This window comes from Candoia aspera, chromosome 2 (assembly GCF_035149785.1).
Source record: "Candoia aspera isolate rCanAsp1 chromosome 2, rCanAsp1.hap2, whole genome shotgun sequence".
Taxonomy (NCBI): Eukaryota; Metazoa; Chordata; class Lepidosauria; order Squamata; family Boidae; genus Candoia; species Candoia aspera.
Genome location: NC_086154.1, coordinates 209765684 through 209789344, shown reverse-complemented (window position 1 = coordinate 209789344; position 23661 = coordinate 209765684). Strand labels below are relative to the sequence as shown.

General features: G+C 38.3%; 1 protein-coding gene across 2 annotated transcripts in view; it reads left to right on the top strand.

Annotated features, from left to right (window-relative positions):
- Positions 1–23661, top strand: part of GRAMD2B (GRAM domain containing 2B) — a 69044-nt gene that overhangs the window by 1482 nt on the left and 43901 nt on the right. Inside the window, exon 1 of one of the 2 annotated variants that reach the window (XM_063295280.1) lies at positions 13796–14258. The exons of the other annotated variant lie outside the window; for it this stretch is intronic. Within the exon in view, the coding sequence (XP_063151350.1) occupies positions 14170–14258 (89 nt within the window). The 5' untranslated portion in view covers positions 13796–14169. Of the gene's footprint in view, positions 1–13795; positions 14259–23661 lie in introns of those variants that run through there. 2 annotated transcript variants of the gene reach the window in all.

Genomic DNA, 23661 nt, shown 5'->3' with positions numbered 1-23661 from the left:
TTTTTACATGTATTTACTAGAACCATCAATAGGTCTGGGCGTTAAACCCTGAATTGAAAGAATCCATCCAAGGGAATTTTGGAGGGGACAGGGAATACTTGTCTGTGATCTACCATTAGTCTATGATAGCCAAAAATCAGGAAGGATCTGGTAGCACCTTTTCAAACTAAGAGCAATTTAGCTACTCTGTGTACCAGCTGAAGTGAGCTATAGTTCACAAAAACTTATGCCTTTTAATGTGGTAGTCTGAAAAGTTGCTATCAGGCTCCTGATTTTTACCTAAATTTCTAAAATTTAATACAGATTCTCTACATGAGTTATTACATACCATATAATAAGTGTATCAATAAAGTTGCATAAGAAATTAATATTTTTCTAAGTTATTGCTTATTTTATAATCACACTGAAGAAGGCAATGGGAAATCATGTCTATATTAAATATTGCACCACAAAACCTATATGGATGCATCAATGAAGTCACAAGGAGTTGACCCAAAAGTATCTTACATCTTATAATCACATTAAGTTTTATGTAAGAGTGCTAAATGTATTAGTGTTTCTGTATGTACATACAATGAAGTTCCAGGGACAGGCAGAACCCCCAAGGCCTAGTGTAACAGCCCCCAAAGCCCCATCAAGAGTTACCATTTTTAATGTGGCAGATAGGGAAGATTGTTGTTATTATTTCCTATGTATTAATAATTATTAACCACATTATATGAGTTTAATTAATTTAACCAATTTTGAGTTCTTCTCCTCTTCCTTTGGCTTGGCATTGTCTATTCTTTATAGTGTAGCCCAGGCACACCATATGCAGCTCTTAGGCTGAAACACAGCTTCAGACATTATAGTGGATGGGATCCATACTGACTGCAAAGTATATCTAAACCTCATTACAATGTCAGTATAAGGTGAATTAAACAGTGTCACCTTTAGCATTTGTCTTTGAGCGGTGGGGGAGCTTAGTCAAGTCAGGAATGGAAAGATAATAAATAACACCCGAGACAGGACAGAGCAAATTACAGCCTTCAAGTCTCTTTCAGCCCACAGCCCTATTACTGTGATTCCGTGAACTCCTCGAGAGCCAGTCTGGCGCAGTGATTAAGACACCAAGCTAGAAACCGGGAGATTGTGGGTTCTAGCCCTGCCTTAGGCACGAAGCCAACTGGGTGACCTTGGGCCAGTCCCTCTCTCTCAGCCCGAGGAAAAAGGCAAGGGCAAAACGCTTCTGAAATCTTGCAAAGAAAATTGCAGGGGCAGTCACTAGGAATCAGCACTGACCCAAAGGCACAAAAAAAGAAAGAATTCTCCAGAATTGCATCACCACCAAAATTCAGCAAAAAAAAAAAAAAAAGAGCGGGAGGAGGAGTGGATTTGATACCTCCATTTCTTCCTCCCTCCCTTCTTTAGCCCCTTCTCATTCCCTAATTTTTTTAAAAAAAAAATAGTAGCATTCATTCTCTCTTCCAATTGGTCCTGATCTATCAAAGTTTGTTATCACTCGAAGCAAATATTTGTAGCTCAGGGTTGAACTGTGGAGTCCTTGGTGCTCTCTGAGTCTTGTTGTTTTCTTGCAGATGTTTCATTGCCAGACTAGGCAACATCTTCAGTGCAAAGAGGGAATGGGCCTTGCTCTCAGTTTATATACTGTGGCTTGCCCAGCTTGTGTTGGTGGGGGTGTTGTTCTCTCCTTGGGAGTTCTTTGCATATCTGGGTGCTGATTGCTGGCAAGGGAGTGTACTGGTCTTTTGGCTTTTCTATTGTCTCTTTTGAATGGTATGTAAATGTTGTTTACCTCTATGTGTCTGTGGATGGCTGCTTGGTCTGAGTGCCAGGCTTCCAGGAATTCTCTGGCATTTTTGGATTTGGCTTGCTTTAGGTTGCTCACAGTTTCCCAGTTGAAAGTATGGTTGAGTCTGTCCATGTGTTGTGAGATTAAGCAGTTCCCATTGTGTCTTCTGACTGCTAGTTGGTGTTCGTGGATGCGCTCTGCTAGTCTTCTGTCTGTCTGCCCTACATAGTGGCTGTTACAGTCGTTGCACTGTATGTTGTAAATAACTCCTGTTTTTTCTTCTTGGGCTATTGGGTCTTTTGGGTTGCTTAATATGTTTTGAAGAGTTTTAGTTGGTTTGTGTGCTATGGTGATGCCATGTGGTTGTAACAGTCTGTTGGTGGTTTCTGAGATGTTTCTGATGTATGGCAGTGTTATCCTTTTGTTATCACTGTTTGACATAAACTTTTCCAGGCAGAAATTTCTGAACCCCTATCGATAGATGCCAGAAATTAAATTTAAGATTTTCTGTATATCAGAAAATGGGGGAAATGCAAATGAGGAATTCCTTCAACTGAAATGGGGGAAATGCAAATGAGGAATTTCTCCCATCCTGCCTCTGTTCTTTGGTTTCATATGTAAAGTGAGAATAACAATGCAATGGGGCTGATGACCTTTTGCCAACCTAACGATGACAGAAGTTGTGTGAACTAACAATTTTCTGGAACCTGCTCCTGATGCTGGAACAGAAACAGAGATCAAATTTCAGAAAATGTTTTATTCATGCTTAACTTTCCAGATAGTATTAGAAAGCTATCTTTACACTGCCATCTGAAATATACCTTTGGGGATCATACTGTATCTGACATCAGAAAATGGCTGTCAGGCTGTCAGCTTTTGTTCACAAACTATATTTTACTTCAAAATGCAGTAGATTTTACACTGCAGCTTTGACCTCACCAAAGGAAGTTTCTAGCAAGGGTACAATCATTTATAGAAGTATACACTTGACATGTCTCTGTGATGATGAAGTACTTGTAACTTGGGGAAGTAGACTGACTCAATCTAAAATCACTGTGGTTTAACAAGCAATACTGGTCTGGATCATGTCCAACTGACCTACATGTGGCATCAAAATGGATATTGCTATTGTATGTTTTGATGAACATGCTTCAATGTCATTGGAAATGTTCTGCTGGGAAAGACTTTGAAAGAGATGATCTACCTGGAAAACATTCTCTCTTATCAAACTGGTTTAAAAAATATATAAATGCCCCCAAAATATATTTTATTCTATAGAGAATTTATAGTTTGATTCAAAGATGGATTGTTCCCCGAAGCTTATTTGTCATTTTGTCACCACAGCAAGGAAAAGTTTCATTTGCTGAATTTATTCACATACTCCTAAATGTTTGAAAGCCTTGCCAAAATAAAGCTGAAACCCCCACATAGTTGAAGACACAAGACACAGGGATTCTCACACTGCAAAATGTCACTGATCCTTTTTAGAAGTTTCTTCTCTCAGTAAACATTTGATGAGAATAATATATTGAATTCTCCATAATTTCACTTAAACATCTTTACATAAAAGGATGTATGAGATGGTTGTGGAAGTGTGGAGCATGTCCCAACTTGTCTTTTTCCCACCAATCACATGTGGCACTGTGGGAAGGGCCCTATGCACCTGTAAATGTCACCTCCAGACATTGGCCTCTGGATGGCAGCAAAGAGATTTATTTTCTGCTGTCATGTAGTTGTCATATGGATTTTGCGCAGCTCATACCGAATGCAAACTGTCACAGAACTTGGTTCAATGCGTGACTGCTCTCAGGTAGAATCTCTTATTTCTGGTAGCTTTTAGTATCAACCAGAGCATAGCCAGTGATATTTCTGAGTGCAGAAACCAGGCTACTCAAAAGTAATAGCCCAGTCTTGAGAAGATTGTTGCTCCCAAGGTGCCTCTGGCATTTTCTCCACCTCTATGCTTTTTGGCTTTTGACATGACAGAAGTGATGCTCTTATGAAGTACAGTAGGCAATCAGACACATGGAACATCTCGTTAGTAGGACTCAGTTCCTTAGAATCAGGTCTACATTTCTTTCTGCTCTTCCTGTTCCGCCTGCCATGAGGTTAGAGGAAAATTATATTTGCCCCAAAATTTCTTCTCACAAGTTGTTCTCTATATATGCATATGTAGTGGCACACTCCCTTTCACATAGGAGCCAAACATGCATGAGATTTCACTAGTGCATATATTAGTATCAACATAACCCTGTGGATCCATCATGTTATTTTTTTTCAAATGCTTGAGGAATTGAAGTGAAGCTCCCTCCTCATGATTTCTAGGTGATTTTATTAAAACCAATAGATTTATATTACATTGATTTGGATCCAGATGCATATTTGTATTACATTGATTTGGATCCAGGTTCACATTTGTGTTACATTGTTTTGGATCCAGATTCACATTTATATTATATTGATTTGGATCCAGATTGATCAGTCAATGAACAAAATGATTCCTTCCATTTCTTGAAGACATCAGAATCCAGCAGGAGTATAAAAGCGATCATTCATCTCCAGTTCCCCTTTCCCTCCTCCAGCCCCCCAGTAGAGATTCATGCTATTCCATAAGATTAACTGAGCCTTCCAGAGCAGATTTTCAATAGCATAGGGCTTAAGGAAGAAGGAGAAATCATGAAGATGAATCCCACACTTCCTTCTTTCAAAACAAGCTAATCCACTTACTGTGTCTACTTAACATGCTTTAGCAAGCCAGGACCCATTATCTGTATCTGTCATTAAGAATATGAGCAGGCACATCCAAATTAGCAGTGTGTCTCCATTAAGGATGTAAAATACTTCTGGCACAGATTCCTTTGGAAGTGCTCTACTTTCCCCATACTTCATGGTGACACCAACTCTAGCGTCAGATGGTTCGGATCACTCCCTGATCAAAAACTGCATCAGAAAGAAAGACGCATGACTGATAGTTGTGTACAAATGATAGTAATTATTTTTTAAAAAATAATCTTAATTAAGAGTGCTTTTGCATTTAAAAACACTGTATAAGGGAATAAAACATGGCTGCTCTGATAAATTGCCAGTTTTTTTTTAAAGGAAAGATGCATATAAGTCCTTCACACATTGTAAATGCAAGTAATTATGAAATTTTCCATGAATATCCATTAAAAAAATTAGCTGGACTGTAATACTGCACTTACAGTATAATGTGGACAGTAAAACAAACATTATTTTTAGATTTATGCCTCCCTAATATCCAATAACTGGAGAAGATGCTGATGCTAGGGAGAGCGGAGGGCAAAAGGAAGAGGGGCCGACCAAGGGCAAGATGGATGGATGATATTCTAGAGGTGATGGACTCGTCCCTGGGGGAGCTGGGTGTGTTGACGACCGACAGGAAGCTCTGGCGTGGGCTGGTCCATGAAGTCATGAATAGTCGGAAGCGACTAAACAAATAAACAACAATATCCAATAAAACAATCATACATCACATATTTCCAGGTATGTAAAAATGTACCAAATGATTGTATATGTAAGTGTAGATTTAGTTATTCAGATATTATTAGTTTTCCTATTATTTTTAAATTATTGGCAAGCAATTACTTCTGTTATTTAAAGAGTGTCTGAAAACCTTATTTCTCATTCTTACTCTAAGGCACTGCTAAAGATAATGGATAAAAATTCTATCATCCTTGGTGTCCAGAGAGAATTTCCTTACACCATAAGAATTCACAAATATTTGAACTTTACATAATTTAATGTGGTGATTTCAGTTTGGTCAGTATTCCTATCACTGCTAGCCATAACAGTCAAATGATCTGAAGCAGGAATTAGAAGAATTACTGAAAACAGGAAATCAGGAGCCTAACTGGGGAAAAGAGGCAGAGAAAGTATTCATTTCTCATACATACATATCTCACTGGATGTATGAGTATGAACATTGAGAAGACACAGTAATGGCAGTGATAAGGAACAGTGTTATGAATCTTCCCCTCTCCTGCAAATACACTTGATACATAAATGCTCAAAATGGAAGAACAATGCATTTAGGCACTCCGTCAAGATATTTTAAGTGCATGTACAAATATGGAGCAGTAGTTGGGCATTTTCTAACACAAAAGCTTAGCTATTGGCATTTTTATCTCCATTCTGTTGAGAGATAGTATGGTCCTCACCCAATTCTTTCATAATTGTCATAAGAATATCTAATATAAGCCAAAAAAAAAGTCTTTATGGTGTGGAAGTAGGGTGGTAGGACTATAGATGACTGTATGCAGCAGAATGCTCCTTACACGTGAGCAACCTGAGGATCATTTCTTTTTCATGGGCTTTCTGTGGGTAAAACTACAAAGTTAATATATCTGCAGGAGGAGGTCTGGCATAATTCACTGAGCATTATTAAGGCTCATTATTAAGGCTCAGCATTATTAAGGATGGCATTAGCCTATGACCATATCTAAAACAGATAAAGATGGATTTGACTAGGTAGCTATTTTTCAGTATTCCAGAACTGGAGACCTTTTGGGGAGATTAGAACATACAGTGAATGCTTTAAGATGTCTTCTCAGAACAACCAAAGAGGTTATTGGGCAGATTTTTAAAAAAAAACTAGCGTAACTGCAAAAACAATGAGTAGTCAGTAAAAAGAAACATAATGGCTCTTTGAGGAAATAGAGATCCCTATAAAGATCAAGTAAAGAGGTGAATTATTTTGCAAAAAGTATGTGTTTTGTCTAATCTGATGGCCAAAAGCCTAGGGACTGAAGGACATACTTAATATTAATCATAGCAATAGATAAGGAAACTAGAATAAGCATTTTAAATGAAAATTATAGGAAGAACAACTCCATCTAGCTGCAAAAACACTTTGTACTGATGCAAGTAGATGAAGGGATATGGTGAACTAAGAACAGGTCTCAGTGGCTTGCATAATTGATAACTAAAGGAATTCTATCGTGAAATTAAGGAAACAAAGGTTACAAGGAGTTGTGGATTCCAAGTGTTTTTATAAACAACTGGCTAAGAATGTATGACAAACTGCAATCAGGTATTGGAGTTGTTACAGAGGGCCTCACATTGCTAAGACCTCTGAAGAAGCATTTAACTAGTAAGTGAGCACACACTAAATATCTGTATCCAGGCAAGCAGGGTTCTTAAAAAAATCATACAAACACACAGTGACTGAAACTGGACTGTAACACTGAGGCAAAGCAGACTCATGAGTGAGTCTTATATTTATAATCTATTTTTCTTCTAACATGCTCAAGAAGATCCCCTTCTTTACCTTTACAACATCACATCCATGAGATTGGTTGAGGTGAGAGAAAGTTATAATCCAAAATTCTATTATGAGCTCCATGATTCCAGATTTAAATCTGGGTCTTCCCATTTCTAATCTAACATCCTTATCACTACACCCAAAGGGAAAAAAGGTGGATCCAGTCAAAAGACATATCCCTACATATCTAGAGAATGATCACAGATCATCAGCTTTTTAAAAGGGAAGTAGCAGGGCAAATATTGATGGTTGGTCCTGCTAAGATTCCTAAAATATTGATGGAGAAATCAATCTGTTCTTAGTACATTTCAGTGTTGTGCATATTCATTCATAAGTCTGTTTCATTCAATTTCCTCAATAACCTATCTTTTAAAAAAATCCTTTGATTACATGTTTTTTGAGCAATGACAGGTTGGGATTACAGTAGTAACTTTTATTCATCTCTATAGATAGCACTTCTGGTTGTAGATTAGGTTTAGAATGTCACACTAAAGGAAAAATGCAATTTTGTTAATTGTCTAGATGGGCCTTTGGGGTATAGATTGCTAGAATGAATAGCTGTGTTACATTTGCTTTTCAAGGATATGTTTTACTGCATCCATAATACATAGGCCATTAAGACTACATAATAATACGGCTACTATTGGTTCTCATACTTGTAACAGGATCTTTTTACAGAATAAAAGCTCACAGTTTGAGATTTTCCATTCACATTGGCAACTGCTCCATTTCCTATTTATCTTTTATAAGATTCTGTAAGCTTGAAACATAAGGTCACATTAAACCATTAATGTTTTAATGGTAGTTAAATGGGAATAGTGCAGCTGACCACTCCAAAATCTAGAGAACTTTTCCTTCAAAAATGTTTCATTGCTCCCTTGATTCTTCGGTGACATTACTTGCTCACTGGTTTGTTTTTTTGCCTTTAGGATTTGCATAACAGGAAGGTAATGAGAGGGTTTACGCATTTAAGAGACAACTACAACTCCATGCACCAGCTGGAACTGGAAAAATCAGTTTCAATTTGGCAGTAGAAATACTCCTGTACTGGCCTTTTTAATGTGAGAGAAGGAGAACATTATTAAAGGCATGAGAAATAATTATATATTATTTGCAATTAATTTAATGTAAAAGTTAATCAGATTTAATTTGATTTTCCTAAATAATTTCATTAGCTTGGCCAAACCTACCTTTTAAAACGCAATACTCAACATACTCAAAGACTAAGAATGACTCTCAACTCATTCACCCCAGTCTGGACAAACAGTTAACCAGTTGTAGCTCAGTTACACAGCACTTCTTTCCTTCTGTGTATACCCTAGACTTTTTATAAAATAAATGAGATCCAGGAACTGAGTACTATCATTCTTATACATATACCAGAATGGCACCAAGTATGATTTTGCCATCAGTGCTGCAAGGAACTAGTACATCTACCCCAGGAAGATGTTTTACTTCAGTGGGCCTGGCAATTGTAATACAATGAGGTAAGTTTGGTGAAGTGATTAAGGTGCTGGGCTAGAAACCAGGAGACTGTGAGTTCGAGCCCCACCTTAGGCATGAAAGCCAGCTGGGTAATGGGCCAGTCACTCTCTCCCAGCCCAACTCACCACACAGGATTGTTGTTGTAGGGAAAATAGGAGGAGGAAAGAGGCATGTTTCACCACCTTGAGTTATTTATAAAAACATAATAAAGGTGGGATAAAAATAAAATATAAATAAATAAATAAATTCCACAGTTATCACAGAACACCAATAAGTATGTAAATGCAGCCCTTACCTAACTGTGGTTACATGATGTAGAACAGGCTGTGGGACTACACACATCTCTTCTGAAATCTATTTTAAAATCTTAGTTAAATTAGAATTTGCTTGTCTTAACTCATGATTACATTGGTGAAATACTGCACAGCAGGACAGTTAATTCACTCAAAAGGAGAAATGGCATGCTGGCAGAAGGCAAGAAGCTTGATCCTATAGCCCAGTCTTCCCAGAAAGATACTAATCATATATGTTGGACAACATCTACCTTTACTAGCCATAACTAATATAATGAACATTATTTCAAACCAGAATATGAATGCACACTCTCCCAGCCCCAAGTCTGAATTCATTCTTCTTTTCTCTTTTTTAGGAACTTCATATTTGCAGATTCTAGACAATTGTAAGCCATATAAATTACTGTTTTTCACACATTATATATTTCCACCAGCTCCCGGTTATAGTATACGATACACTGGCTGTCTGCACCCTCTACTTCACAGAGTGCATCTTAAGGATTGTTGTAAATCTGCTGTTCATAATGCTCAACTTCCTAAGGGAAGATACATATTTAGATGGAATTCATGTGAACACAATAAATCTTACGTTCATTCATAAGAGATAAAAATAACTTCAGTCTGTTTTATTGAACTAACAGTAGGAAGCTGAGCACATTTTCCAACTTCCCAGTTCTTTAGTGAACAAAAGAGCAGAATTTAATATATAAATAAGTTAATAAATAAATAAAGCAAACATACACAAAATGAAATAATAGCATGACAGTTATACCAAGTCTTACCAAATGATAATTAAAATGTGGAATGATAAATCTTCGGACTAAATAAATTTAGGTGAGGAAATGTAGGGGAAAATGAGAACTTTATGTCAAAAGTTCTTGTCACCTTAGGGATGATACCATACAGCAGAACAACAAGCTACAAAAAACTGCAAGTTAAGATATATAATTAACTTCATACTGCTTTTCCTTTAGTAAAATTATGTTAGTGGTTTAAATAACCCAAGTTGTCTTTCACAACCAACTGTATATTTTATCTGGCAATCAGATTTTTTGAATTAGTTCCTTTAATGGTTTCAAAAAGTATTCATTGTTTACATTTGTTGATTATAATTTTTCTATTAATTTGCTGAAACTAGCATAAAAATTATTTGTACTAGTCAGCAGGATAGCACATTTTTACCATAAATAAATAATGTGACAAGCTGGCAACCTGCTCCTGCCAGGCTCCTTGCTCCCTCTGCTTTTTTAAAAAATTCTTTTAATTAAAAGAAATTAAATGGGAACCTGGCATGTCACAAACAACACATCAGTTTTTAGTGTCATTTTTATTTCCAAGAATACCTCTGGGCCTGACACAGACCATATAAGTATCCTAGAAAACAAACATGCTGAGTGACTGCAGCCTAATGCTTGATCTGAATATGTGTCCTCCTGTTGAGGAAAATAAGGTAAATTTAAGATGTGGTGGTATTAGAATCCTCAACAGTTTGTCCTTTAGTAAACTGATGTTCTGACTATCTACACAAACTAGGTGTCATGAGTAAGGATGGCGAGCAGGGGGCTCCCATCCAGACTGTCAAGCGCATGCGTAGCACTGATGAATTGTTCAGCCATTCAAAGAGACACAGATCGGGACCGCCTTAACCCTTGGGGGTTATATGTCTGGGTTTTTCCCACGCTTCTTCAGTTTGTTAGGATTCCTGTTAAGTACTAGCAATAAATATTAGAGACCAGTTCATTGTCTCAGTGTGTTTCCTGGTTGTTAGGACACTAGGGAGCCATTCATGAATAAGCCCATCCATTCCCATGGCAGCCATTTTGTGAGACTACTAAAATAGGTTTATTTCTTGCCTTTCCTTAATTGATTTATATTCTGGCCAAAGCAGGATGCATTGCACTCCTTCCTCTGATTTTTTCCCCCTACCACAACCACCACCCTGTGAGTTAGGTTGGACTGGCCCAAAGTCAGACTAGAAGTTGGGTTTCCCCACTCCTGGTCCAATACTTTAACTATTACACCATACCGGCTCTTCTCAAAATCAGCAATGTACCCCTGGCTGAAAAACAAACACTGCCTTGGGAACTTAAACTTGGAGAGAGTATGCAGCAATGGCAACATTAACAGTATATATACATAATAGAACTTTAACTACATTTAAGCAAGAATAGCTTCCATATACTGTATACTATACATCACACAGCAAGACAAATACAAATATTTAGAGTATGTTTCTAAAGTTTATATTTATAAACACTGTAAATCAGTTGGAGTACAAAGAAGGGGAGAGACAAAAACCAAATACTTACATATACTACTTTTAGTAGGTTTTTTTCCTACTTATTATTTTTTTTTTTTTTGCATTTACAAAAAACAGTATGGTGGAGATTTTGGCTAAGCTCAAAGATTTATATTCTATTTCATATCATAATAATTCAATGTACTTTGATATGGTCAATCTTTATTAATCTTATACTGGGCACTGAACATATAACCTCAGTAAATCTCTTTGTCCACTTATCAGTATTATATCTTTTGAAATTATATCTTTAATTTAAATAAATAAACAAATATTTCCTACTCTTGTTTTGGATGAAAATAACTTTTCTTAAACATCCTATTTAACCTAATCCAATTTAGTTAATGCCAAGTGACTATAAATATTTTTTTAGTAAATTAATTTGAAACAATATAATGCAAACAGCACCAGTGATTCTGGTCCTATGTATCTGCTAGAACAAGATTTATATGGTTTGAATAATTATATCTAATCTGTATCACAATTTTAATATTGTGATGTTTCTTGCATACTTCCACAGGGAATTATGATTCACCCTAGAAATCGGTGAATCAGTATATTTATAAAACATAGTTTCACAAGCGTGCATAATCATTCCTTCCATTCTTTTGCTGCATTAAACTACATATCTTTTTAAATTTGTGTGAAAATTTACATTTAAATGTGTAAATATATGTCAAGTGTATTTTCACCCATTTTTAAATGTACTTTGATACATTTTAAACCAAGAAATGTCAGACCAATCAGAACTGACAGAGTTGCAAAATTTCCAAGCTGTATGTTAGTCTGGGAAGTACAGATCAGATCACTCCAGATTTGAATTTAATGTGATTGGGTTTCTCATCTATTTCAAATTAAAACCCATGTCATAGCATGATCAGATATGCTAGCACAAGAGGGGAGAGGACATATACTGCTCTCAGAATCTCAAAACCCGAGGTATTTCTTAGTATGCGGAGTCAAAATTGTGAGCTCAGTTAACCTCAGAAGTCTGTGGCGAACTAAATTCCACACCAGGAGATTCAGATCATGTCAAAATTCCAGTAGCATTTAATCATTTTTCAGAGATAGACCTTCACAAAATGGCATAGAGGTGAGAAAATGGGACAGATACACTAAAAGACATAAACCTAGCAGGAAGCATACAAAAGATTTGAAATCTTTATGGCTCACTTAACAGTTGCACAGAAAGAAGTGAGGCCCAGATCAACAACATCAATAGGGTCATTGTATTAGGAAATCCAGCTGAAGGTTTTGAAAGTTGTTGCAGGTTAAGTGATCCCTGGGGAAAGAGCATGGCTAGATATGTAAATCCACTAAAAGGTAAAACACAAAGGGCAGTTGTGTGGATTCCCCAGGTAGTTTTTATTGCTGTGAAGACTTGTCATTGTTAACAGATTCCTGGTACACAGAATAAAACAGCACAAATGATGCCCTCCCTGGTAAATATGCAAAGAAAATCCTTTCCTACCTATATTTGTTTTAATGCTTTCCATGCAGCTGGAAAAAGATGCCATAGGCCAGTGTTTCTCAACCTTGGCAACTTTAAGATGTGTGGACTTCATTTCCCAGAATTCCCTCGCCAGCATGCGATTCTGGAAGTCGAAGTCCATACTGTACATCTTAAAGTTGCCAAGGTTGAGAAACACTGACATAGAGTGATAACAAGCTGTGTGTTGCCTTTCTACTCTTAGGACAACAGTAGCTTAAAAAAACAGATTTTTGATTCTAAACCTAACCCTGGTGCCCGCCCCCCCCCCAAGTGTTTGGACTAAAACTCCCAGAATGCCTAATCTACTTGGCTAACCATTCTGGAAGCTGTGGCCTAACAATCTCAATGTTACTAGAGAATATGAGAGTTGAACTAATATTAGGGTTAAATGTCAGCTTCAGGTTGAACTTTTGGGTTCCTGGTGTTCTCTGAGCCTGGTTCTCGGGGTACTCCAAGCTCAGGGGACACCAAGAACCAACTACTAGAAGTCCCCAGATCAGAGAAAGCCACCTGAAAGCAATACCATTGTACCTGCCAGGCAAGGATTCCTAGCCAACCAGCCTGGGGGCACTGAGTGTGTTCTCCCCGCTTGGCACCTGCAGGTTACCTGCCTCAGCCTTTCTCCAGCCCTTCCCCACTGCTGAGCTGAAATGCTCTCCACCTATTCTTGAATCAGCAGAAAACGTGCCCTGTCCGAAATTTCCTGTCCCCATTGCCAGTCCCAATCCAGGTGTCTTGCCACTGTTTCAAGCCACAGCTGTCACCTGCTTCCTCCCAGGTAAGATCAGGCCCAAGGGGCAAAAAGTCTTTTCTCCTCTCCTCTTTGCCATTCCCACATGAAACATTCAGTAGGCCTTTTGTTTTCATAAGCCACCCAGTGACAATAGCTGAGGAGGAAACATCCGGTCGAATCATTTAAGCTCTGTAATAAGCCAAGGTGCCTGAATGGTGTCCTCCAAAGAGCTGGGATCAGGCCAAAAGAGCTTCCAACCTTCTCTCTCCCACATTTCACGCCCAGCAAATTCTTAATACAAATTTCAGAGCTTCAGTCCACTCAATCCTACCATGATCTCCATCTTCTCGATTTTTAAAAAAAACTCTCATCCGGCTTTTTAAAAAGCTGCTGAGCTGTAAAAGGAACTATCATTCCCGTGCTTGAGTAATCGGTTGAATCTCCGATGAGCTCGCTGGACTGGTTTCTCTCTCTCTCTCTGCGTTTCCTTCTCACGAGTTTGTGGGTTGAGAAGAGGGCTGGGTTTCCCCCGGACTTTCCCCTCCCTCTGTGCATCCGCCTAATAAGGCTGGGCGGGCAACCATACCAGTTCAAACTTGCCCAGGTTAGTTAGGGACTAAAAAAACTCGGGCTTGTTCTCATTTGGGGCTCTGAGATTGCGAAGTAGTGTAACGTGATAGGATGGAGGGAAAGCTAGAAACGCTCGGAGGGAGTCCCGTTTAAATATTATCAGCAGGGAGAGGGGAAGTTGAGCTGGAGGAGTCGACAGCGCAGAGGCGGACTTCTTCCTTCCGATGGTGCTCATAACTGAGCCTCAGCCTGATGGGAACGAACTAAAGCCCGTCAGCGTGGCCGGTAAAAAGGAAAAAGCTGCTTTAATCCCGTAAGTATTCTGTCTAGCCGTGTATTGCAAGGAATAGATCTAAGGGGGTTCCTGTGGTCGCGCCCAGCAACAAATAAAAAGTTGCCGCTTTATGCCAGAAGACGCGGAGAAGTTTTCTGGTCGGTCTGGTAGTTGCCTGCCTCCAACCTTACGTTCCTCCTTTGCCTAATCTTTAAAAAGAAAGCCGCGCCGCTCAAGCGCGGCTTTGGAGAAGTTGTTGGATCTGGAGTAGCCTGAGATTCTTGGATAAGGGGTCAGTTCTTGGCGCACGAAGCCTCGCCCGGCCAGGGGGTGGTGCGAATGGCTACAGACGAGGGGCGGAGCGTGTATCGATCCGTCAATACAGTAAAACAGGTTACAGTAGCGGAGGTTTCAGTAGCTTCATGGTTTGCTGTTAAGCGTAATAAAAGGGTACAGGTTTTCCCGATTTTGTCGTGGGAAGTTGAATTAAGCTTTGATTGGGGTTCGATGCGATTTGGGCTGTGTGTGGGCGTAAATCAGAAACTTTTCCCTTGATGCTTCTAGATTGCCTACATTGACTGCATCCAAAGTATTGTATCTGAGATGATATGAGAAGTCCTTGATGTGGGATGTCTCTTTTCTATATGCAAGTCATAACCTTGGTGGTGGTGATGAGCCAATACATGAACAGCTTTGTTGCCCCATGTGGCTTTGTAGAGCAGATGCTTGTAGAGGTTCCTCTCAGATTCTGTGACAGTGCATGATAAAGCTACAGTTGGCAAGGCTGTCCAGCTCTTCTGATAGATGGGTTTTATTTATTTGTTTATTTATTTGGTGCCTTCAAGTCAGTGTTGACTCCTGGCAACTTCCTGCAGGTCTTTTTTTTGGCAAGATTTCAGAAGTGGTTTGTCACTGCCTGCTTTTGAGGGCTGAGAGACAGTGACTGGCCTAAGGTCACCCAGCTGGCTTTGTGCCAGGACTAGAAATTGCAGCCTCCCAGTTTCTAGCCTGGTGCCTTAATCACTACACCAAACTGGCTCATTCTGATGGATTTTCTCTGGATAATATAATTGATTGGATTGATGAAACAGGCTACCTCACTGATTATCAATACTTCTTCCACATACTCCAGTGATTTCATTTCAACTGATTGGAAAAGGAAGTCCTTGTGAATCTGCCAGATGATATTATTGCAGTTTCCTAATTCACAAGAATTAACATACCAACTGTGTTATTCATAGGATTTCATAGGAAATTGCATTTCTATCTAATTAGGCAGGACAGGGGGAGGGCTTAATTTGAAGGATGACAGAAATTAGAAATCCATCTTGGAAAATGTGCCTTCATCTTGCTAGCTTCCTCTTCTATCTGAGCTCTTTCAGCAATGGAAAGAAAGGCATTCAGAGCATGGAGGCATCTGATAACTTCACCCTTCTTGGCATGGTGCCAACACTGAAAACACTGGGCTCTAGTTTTAAGTAGGTTAGTTTTATGCCTACTCAGAGAAACCCATACCTGCTATTTTCCTTGCGAAGGAAATCTTAGCAAGCTTGCACACTTCCACTCCACGCACCAGGAAGTACCAAGGGCAGTTCCTTTGCTCAGGCTCATAGTTGACACACAAGCTTTAGAGAGACATAAGGAAACCTTTAGGAAGTTTGGAAGGCAATGGTAAAAGGTCTGATTTGAGAAAAGCTTTTGGATTTTGTTGTGGTGCTTGGGAAGAGGGCTAGAAGAAGGGTGTGTGGTTCTTTTTGGTGGAACTCACATTTTCACTTTAGGAATTGGTATACAGTATTATGTTCTGCTGTTATTTCTTTACATGGGTCTTGCATAGACCTTGAATAGGTCCATGCTAGCATAGAGAATTCTTTAAAATTTCTCTATTCCTCATTTTTAATTAGGTAATTCACATCAATAGTTTGTTGTTTATTCGTTTAGTCGCTTCCGACTCTTCGTGACTTCATGGACCAGCCCACGCCAGAGCTTCCTGTCGGTCGTCAACACCCCCAGCTCCCCCAGGGACGAATCCATCACCTCTAGAATATCATCCATCCACCTTGCCCTTGGTCGGCCCCTCTTCCTTTTGCCCTCCACTCTCCCGAGCATCAGCATCTTCTCCAGGGTGTCCTGTCTTCTCATTATGTGGCCAAAGTATTTCAGTTTGGCCTTTAATATCATTCCCTCAAGTGAGCAGTCTGGCTTAATTTCCTGGAGGATGGACTGGTTTGATCTTCCTGCAGTCCAAGGCACTCTCAGAATTTTCCTCCAACACCACAGTTCAAAAGCATCGATCTTCCTTCGCTCAGCCTTCCTTATGGTCCAGCTCTCGCAGCCATATGTTACTACGGGGAACACCATTGCTTTAACTATTGCGGGCCTTTGTTGCCAGTGTGATGTCTCTGCTCTTAACTATTTTATCGAGATTTGTCATTGCTCTTCTTCCAAGGATTAAGCATCTTCTGATTTCCTGACTGCAGTCAGCATCTGCAGTAATCTTCGCACCTAGGAATACAAAGTCTTTCACTGCTTCTACATTTTCTCCCTCTATTTGCCAGTTATCAATCAAGCTGGTGGCCATAATCTTGGTTTTTTTGAGGTTTAGCTGCAAACCAGCTTTTGCACTTTCTTCTTTCACCGTCATCATAAGGCTCCTCAGTTCCTCTTCGCTTTCAGCCATCAAAGTGGTATCATCTGCATATCTGAGATTGTTAATGTTTCTTCCAGAGATTTTAACTCCAGCCTTGGATTCCTCAAGGCCAGCTTGTCGCATGATGTGTTCTGCATACAAGTTGAATAGGTAGGGTGAGAGGATACAGCCCTGCCGTACTCCTTTCCCAATCGTAAACCAGTCTGTTGTTCCGTGATCTGTTCTTACTGTTGCTACTTGGTCGTTATACAGATTCTTCAGGAGGCAGACAAGATGACTTGGTATCCCCATACCACTAAGAACTTGCCACAATTTGTTATGGTCCACACAGTCAAAGGCTTTAGAATAGTCAATAAAACAGAAATAGATGTTTTTCTGAAACTCCCTGGCTTTTTCCATTATCCAGCGGATATTGGCAATTTGGTCTCTAGTTCCTCTGCCTTTTCTAAACCCAGCTTGTACATCTGGCAATTCTCGCTGAAGTCTACCTTGCAGGATCTTGAGCATTACCTTCCTGGCATGTGAAATGAGTGCCACTGTTCGATAGTTTGAACATTCTTTAGTGTTCCCCTTTTTTGGTATGGGGATATAAGTTGATTTTTTCCAGTCTGATGGCCATTCTTGTGTTTTCCAAATTTGCTGGCATATAGCATGCATTACCTTGACAGCATCATCTTGCAAGATTTTGAACAGTTCAGCTGGGATGCCGTCGTCTCCTGTTGCCTTGTTATTAGCAATGCTTCTTAAGGCCCACTCAACCTCACTCTTCAGGATGTCTGGCTCTAGCTCACTGACCACACCGTCAAAGCTATCCCCGATATTGTTATCCTTCCTATACAGGTCTTCTGTATATTCTTGCCACCTTTTCTTGATCTCTTCTTCTTCTGTTAGGTCCTTGCCATCTTTGTTTTTGATCATACCCATTTTTGCTTGGAATTTACCTCCAATGTTTCTAATTTTCTGGAAGAGGTCTCTTGTCCTTCCTATTCTATTGTCTTCTTCCACTTCCGCGCATTGCTTGTTTAAAAATAATTCCTTATCTCTTCTGGCTAACCTCTGGAATTTTGCATTTAATTGGGCATATCTCCCCCTATCACTGTTGCCTTTTGCTTTCCTTCTTTCTTGGGCTACTTCTAGTGTCTCAGCAGACAGCCATTTTGCCTTCTTGGTTTTCTCTTTCTTTGGGATGTATTTTGTTGCTGCCTCCTGAACAATGCTGCCAACTTCTGTCCAGAGTTCTTCCGGGACCCTATCTACTAAGTCCAGTCCCTTAAATCTATTCTTCACCTCCACTGCATATTCCTTAGGAATATTAGTGAGCTCATATCTAGCTGATCTGTGGGTCTTCCCTAATCTCTTTAGTCTGATCCTAAATTGTGCAAGAAGAAGTTCATGATCGGAACTACAGTCAGCTCCAGGCCTTGTTTTTACCGACTGTACAGATGTCCGCCACCTTTGGCTGCAAAGGATGTAATCAATCTGATTTCGGTGTTGTCCATCTGGTGAAGTCCATGTATAAAGCCGTCTCTTAGGTTGTTGGACTTTCAAATCACAATGACTTTTAAAATAAAAAGGGATGAAACAATAAGTGCAAAGCTCAAGACTGCAAATGAATATATTTAATAAGCCAGTTGACTGAGAATTTAATAAAGTTATATTTAGAGTCCATTTTTCTTTCACTTCTCCTATTCTGGGAGTGGAAATCTTTATGGTTGGCATGATTGGGGATCTACAAATTTAAATACAGAATGGTTTTACCTGAGACTTCAGTTAGGAAATATGTTGATTCTGAGCAAAACATCTTTGAAAGCCCTGGAACAGTTAGGGTTCAGCCTTAGGGCTAAAGTACATACGGTCCTGAAACCAAACAATTCCTACCCCAAAAGACCATGCTAAGAGCACCAGGTAAGGGTAGGAGTAAACAGAATGGGCATCCATTTCTGGGCTGATATGGGTATTTTTAAAACATAGTCAGAGGCAGGTGGCCTGACAGGTACATAGTAACAGATGCACCTTTTATGTATATGACTTACTTATTCTCAAATACAAAGTCAGTAGCTGCAACAGTTGAAAATTTGGTTTGCAAAACTGCCATCATAGGTACCAACTTGATTAAACTATTTAATAGGGCTGCAGAAACAATGTTGGAGAGTTATTAATTCCATAAGAGTCACCCATGACTTCTCTCAGTTTTGATCAAATCATGATCTTCATAACCTTCTAAGCACTCATTTCTATATTTAATGCATTTAAATATGCATTTATTCCCCCCTTTCAAGGCTGCAGTCTTTCAAGACAGCTTACAATATGAAACATGTCATTTAGTTTCAGAATAAAAAGTGCTTAAAATTTAGAAAATTAATATTTAAAAAATTAAGTGTCAAAACCACATGAAAAAAATTAACAACAGAAGCAGCATATACAGTTGTAAATGATATTTTTTTAAAAAAAAATTAGCAACCTTTCAGTCAAAACTCAACAGCTGTATATCCCTTAAAAAGTAATTTTATAGGGTATAGGTTGTGACAGAAAAGTCTTCACCTCTAGCATCTGCCAGTGTTATAGATCTTACTGGTGAAATATTGACCGGTGCAGCTACTCTAGTACTGATGTCATATGAATTGTCTATCATATTGTGTCAACAAACCTACAATAAGGCTAAAATAATACTTGTCTTCAAATGCTGACCTATACAGAGCATGTTACATTAGTGTAGTCTAAAATTAAATAGAGCTTGGTCCATTTACCTAGCTAAGTTTGGAGCTGAAACACCATCTCTTTCATATGCTGTTGGTTATAGCCACCATCAGCACTGAAGTCAGTCCAGAATTCAAGCCATGAACTTCCCTTTGGGCGGGGGGGGGGGGGGGACATATGCCCCATCCAACACCAGTTGATTCCCAATGAATAGCAAAAGGGAGATTTCAAAAGCAATGCTATACCTCCTCCGTACTCCAGTAACTGAACTGGTGCATTTCAATGAATAACTGGCAAAACAGTGAATAAAGGCAGAGCAGTAAAAAGGACTTTACTGTTACATTGTTGTTGTTTTTAACCCTTGTACACTGCCTTTGCTTTATTAATTTTCAAGATATAATTAAAACACAAAATACAGACTATAGAACAGGTGGAATACAAGTCTGAAAAAGAAGAGAAACTAAAACAATGCAAGAATAGACAGAAAAACAAAGACAGGTGACTTCCTTTTTTTTAATAGTAAATTTTATTAAGTTTCAAGGAAAGAATAAAAACTACAATAAGAACAAAAAACTACAAAAGAAAAAGAAAAAAAATCTTAAAAAGTGCAGAAACACAAGAGAGGAAAACTTTTTTTAAATTTACAGAAAAATGTGGCTTCTGACTTTTAACATCAAGTATATACAAACTTTCCATAATCAATCTCTTACTCTATATTAAACCAAAACACCACATTATTTCTATATAAATCATTCCCCTTTAACGCATAATAAAAATCACTAAGTACAGTTACTCCTCCCCCTTATATTAAAATTAAGGAAAAAAAATCATATAAACCTCCTAAACGTATTTCTCCCTTCCAAAAGATAAAACGTATTTAATTATTTCCTTCCTACCACTATTCTATACATTTCTGTCTACTATAATAAAAATCAAATTAAAAGGCACATAAGTTGTCAGCTATTATACTTAATGGTGTAACAGTTTTAATAATCTCAATCTTAGTAAACCCAAAACAGTAAGTCCAAATCTTTAAAGACATATAACATCAGTCAGATCCTTAAGGCAAGTCAAATAAACATTCTTCAACCCTTATTCCACTTCAAAATAAACCAGAGCAGTTACATATTCCCAAGATATGCACAGAGCTTTCTTGTTAAGAAAATCAAACAGCCCTGTTGTCCCCCTCCAAAATTCCAGGTTCTTTTCATGGCATTCCACCAGGAAATCGACCCTACTTATAGCTTGCAAATCACTCCCTCCCATAGATTTCTCTAGCTCCATTATCCAATCTTCATCCAGCATCTTGACAGAAATCCCAAGCTCAGTCTTAAAAGAAACATTTCTATTGCTCTTAAATTCCTCAATTTCATCCAGCAGATTCCCAACCTGATGGCACATTTTAGCTCTCATATTTTCCACAATGTCCTGGATATCTTGCATAAACGTTTGATAAAAGTCAGAAGATATTTGTTTGAAGTCCTGGTGAAGGTCAAAAAGGATCTGTTTGAAATCCTCCATGTCTCATGCAGTAAATTATGGTGCCCCCTAGGAACTTAATCAGCGAGAGTCAAAGATAAGGGAAAGTTCAAAAGTTGTTTACACAGAGCGAAAGTTGTCCTCAAGGGAAAGTGAAGGCAGAAAGCTGAAGGTTCAGATCAGCCAATTTAACATGTAGGAAAATGCTAATATCTTCAAATTTAATACAAAAATAATAACAGGAAGACAATTATTTACTCAATCTTTGAAATTTCCTTTGGAAGGAAAACGAAATCCAAAACTTAAAGAAAATTTAAAAAGTAATCCCAAAAATAACATTGAGCACCAAGAGAAACAGCTTCTCCTCACTGTAAAAAGCCTCTCTTGGGGTACATATACTTAAAAAAAAAAACAAATTGGTGATTTAGAAATGGGGTGGCCATTCTTAGTGTCCCTTTAAGGCAACAGCATGGCTTGGAAATGACATCCCCACCTCCCAGGAGCCCTTACCGTCAACCACGAAACGCTGTTTGCAATCTCCTGGCTGCAAGCCACCTTTCCAGAGGATAAATGGGATGATTCTGTGAGTTCTCCTTGATCTGGAGAACAGTTTTGGGCTTCAGGAAGACCTGCCTGAACCCGAAAAAAAGCCGCCGAACTGCCTGCTCCACCCGCCGAAACAGCAGGCACAGCCGGTCAGAACGCCATTCCCACCAGAAGCCAAGACAGGTGACTTCTGACCATCTCCAACACAGATATAAAAATACGTATCTTGCTATTAATTAAACATTTAGTAACATTATTTCTCTAAAATCAAACCATTTAGTCATCAAAATCCAAAATCAGAACTTCATTTTTTTTCCCATTACAAGCAAACAGTCCAAAAGTGCCTTCCAAATAGAAGCAAATCCAGTTACAGTATTTTCTCTTACCAGTGCTGTCAGTTTAGCCATTTGTGCCAGTTCCATTAACTTGACCATCCAGTCCTCCATCGAGGGAATTTGTGCATCCTTCCATCTCTGAGGGTGTAAGAGTCTTGCTGCTGTTATCATATATAAGAACAGAGTTCCATGTTGCTTCTCAAATTGTTGGTCCATCAAACCCAAGAGAAACAGCTCTGGTTTCAATTGTATGTCCACTTTAAGAATCTTTTGAATAATAATACATATTTGATTCCAAAATTTCTTAGCTTTTCCACAAGTCCACCATAAATGATAGAAAGTTCCTTTACCCTGTAAACATTTCCAACAAACATTTGATATCCCATTATACATTTTGGAAAACTTATCAGGAGTTAAATACCAACAGTACATCCTTTTATAAAAATTGTCTTTCAAATTATAATTCAGAGTAAATTTCATACCTTTGTTCCATTTATTCTCCCATTGTTCAAGCATAATATTATACCCAAAATTCTTAGCCCATTTAATCATACAATCTTTAATATATTCATCTTCTAAGTTCAATTGCAACAACATTTTATACATTTTCTTAATAAGATGCTCATCGTTTGTACGAAATTCCATTTCAAATTGTGTTTTTTCATTAACAAAATTATATACCTTCTTATCCAAATTAAACCATTCTGACAATTGTAATTAAACCAGTGATAAATATGACCTTCCAATTCTAGTTGTTCCCTTGTTTTAAGTTTAGGAATCCCTTCTTCAAAATTTAGCAAATCTTCATATCTCAACCAGCTTGGTTTGCCTGCCATCTCTCTTCTAAAAAAAACTTCTTGAGGGGACAACCACACAGGTACATTAGGAGACAATATTGGTTTATATTGATTCCAAACCCTCAATATGGCACGCCTAACAAAATGATTTTTAAAATCTTTATTAACCCAAACTTTATCATACCACAAGTAGGTGTGCCATCCAAATTGGAGATCATGTTCTAATTCCAATAATGTTGTGTCCTTCAAGGTCACCCAATCCTTCATCCATAGCAAACAGCAGGCAACAAAATACAATTTCAAGTCAGGCAAACCTAGACCTCCTCGTTCTTTGGAATCTTGTAACAATTTATACTTGATTCTTGGTTTCTTCCCTTGCCAAATGAACTTAGAGATATCTTTCTGCCATTGTTTAAATGGTAGGTCTGTTGTCAAAATTGGTATTGTCTGGAACAAAAACAACGTTCATTTAGAAGATGTCTAAAAAATTTACTTTTATCCTCATTTGGTACATATATCCTCACAACAATAGATGTAAGTCTATTAAGCTAGATTTCCACTGCTATGTATCTGCCATGTTCGTCAGAAAGCAATAAATGTAGTTTCAGTTGTGGTTTAACATATATTACAAGTCCATTTATCTTCTTCAAGCCTGCTGAAATAAATTCCCAAATTATTATTCATCATATATTTAATATCTTTTTTTCCTTATATGAGTCTCCTGTAAGCATATCACATCATATTCACCAGTTTTCTCTCTTACTTTACACTTTTAATAACCCACAGAGGTAACAGTGGTGATGTTGCGGTGTTTTTTAACCCAGGATATTCGTACCATACTGCTCCAATTTGTTCCTGCCATTTTAGCCTTGGTAAGATAAAATCCTTTATGCAGAATTGGCTTCATATTGCATATTTTTTGGATTGCAACATTGAAC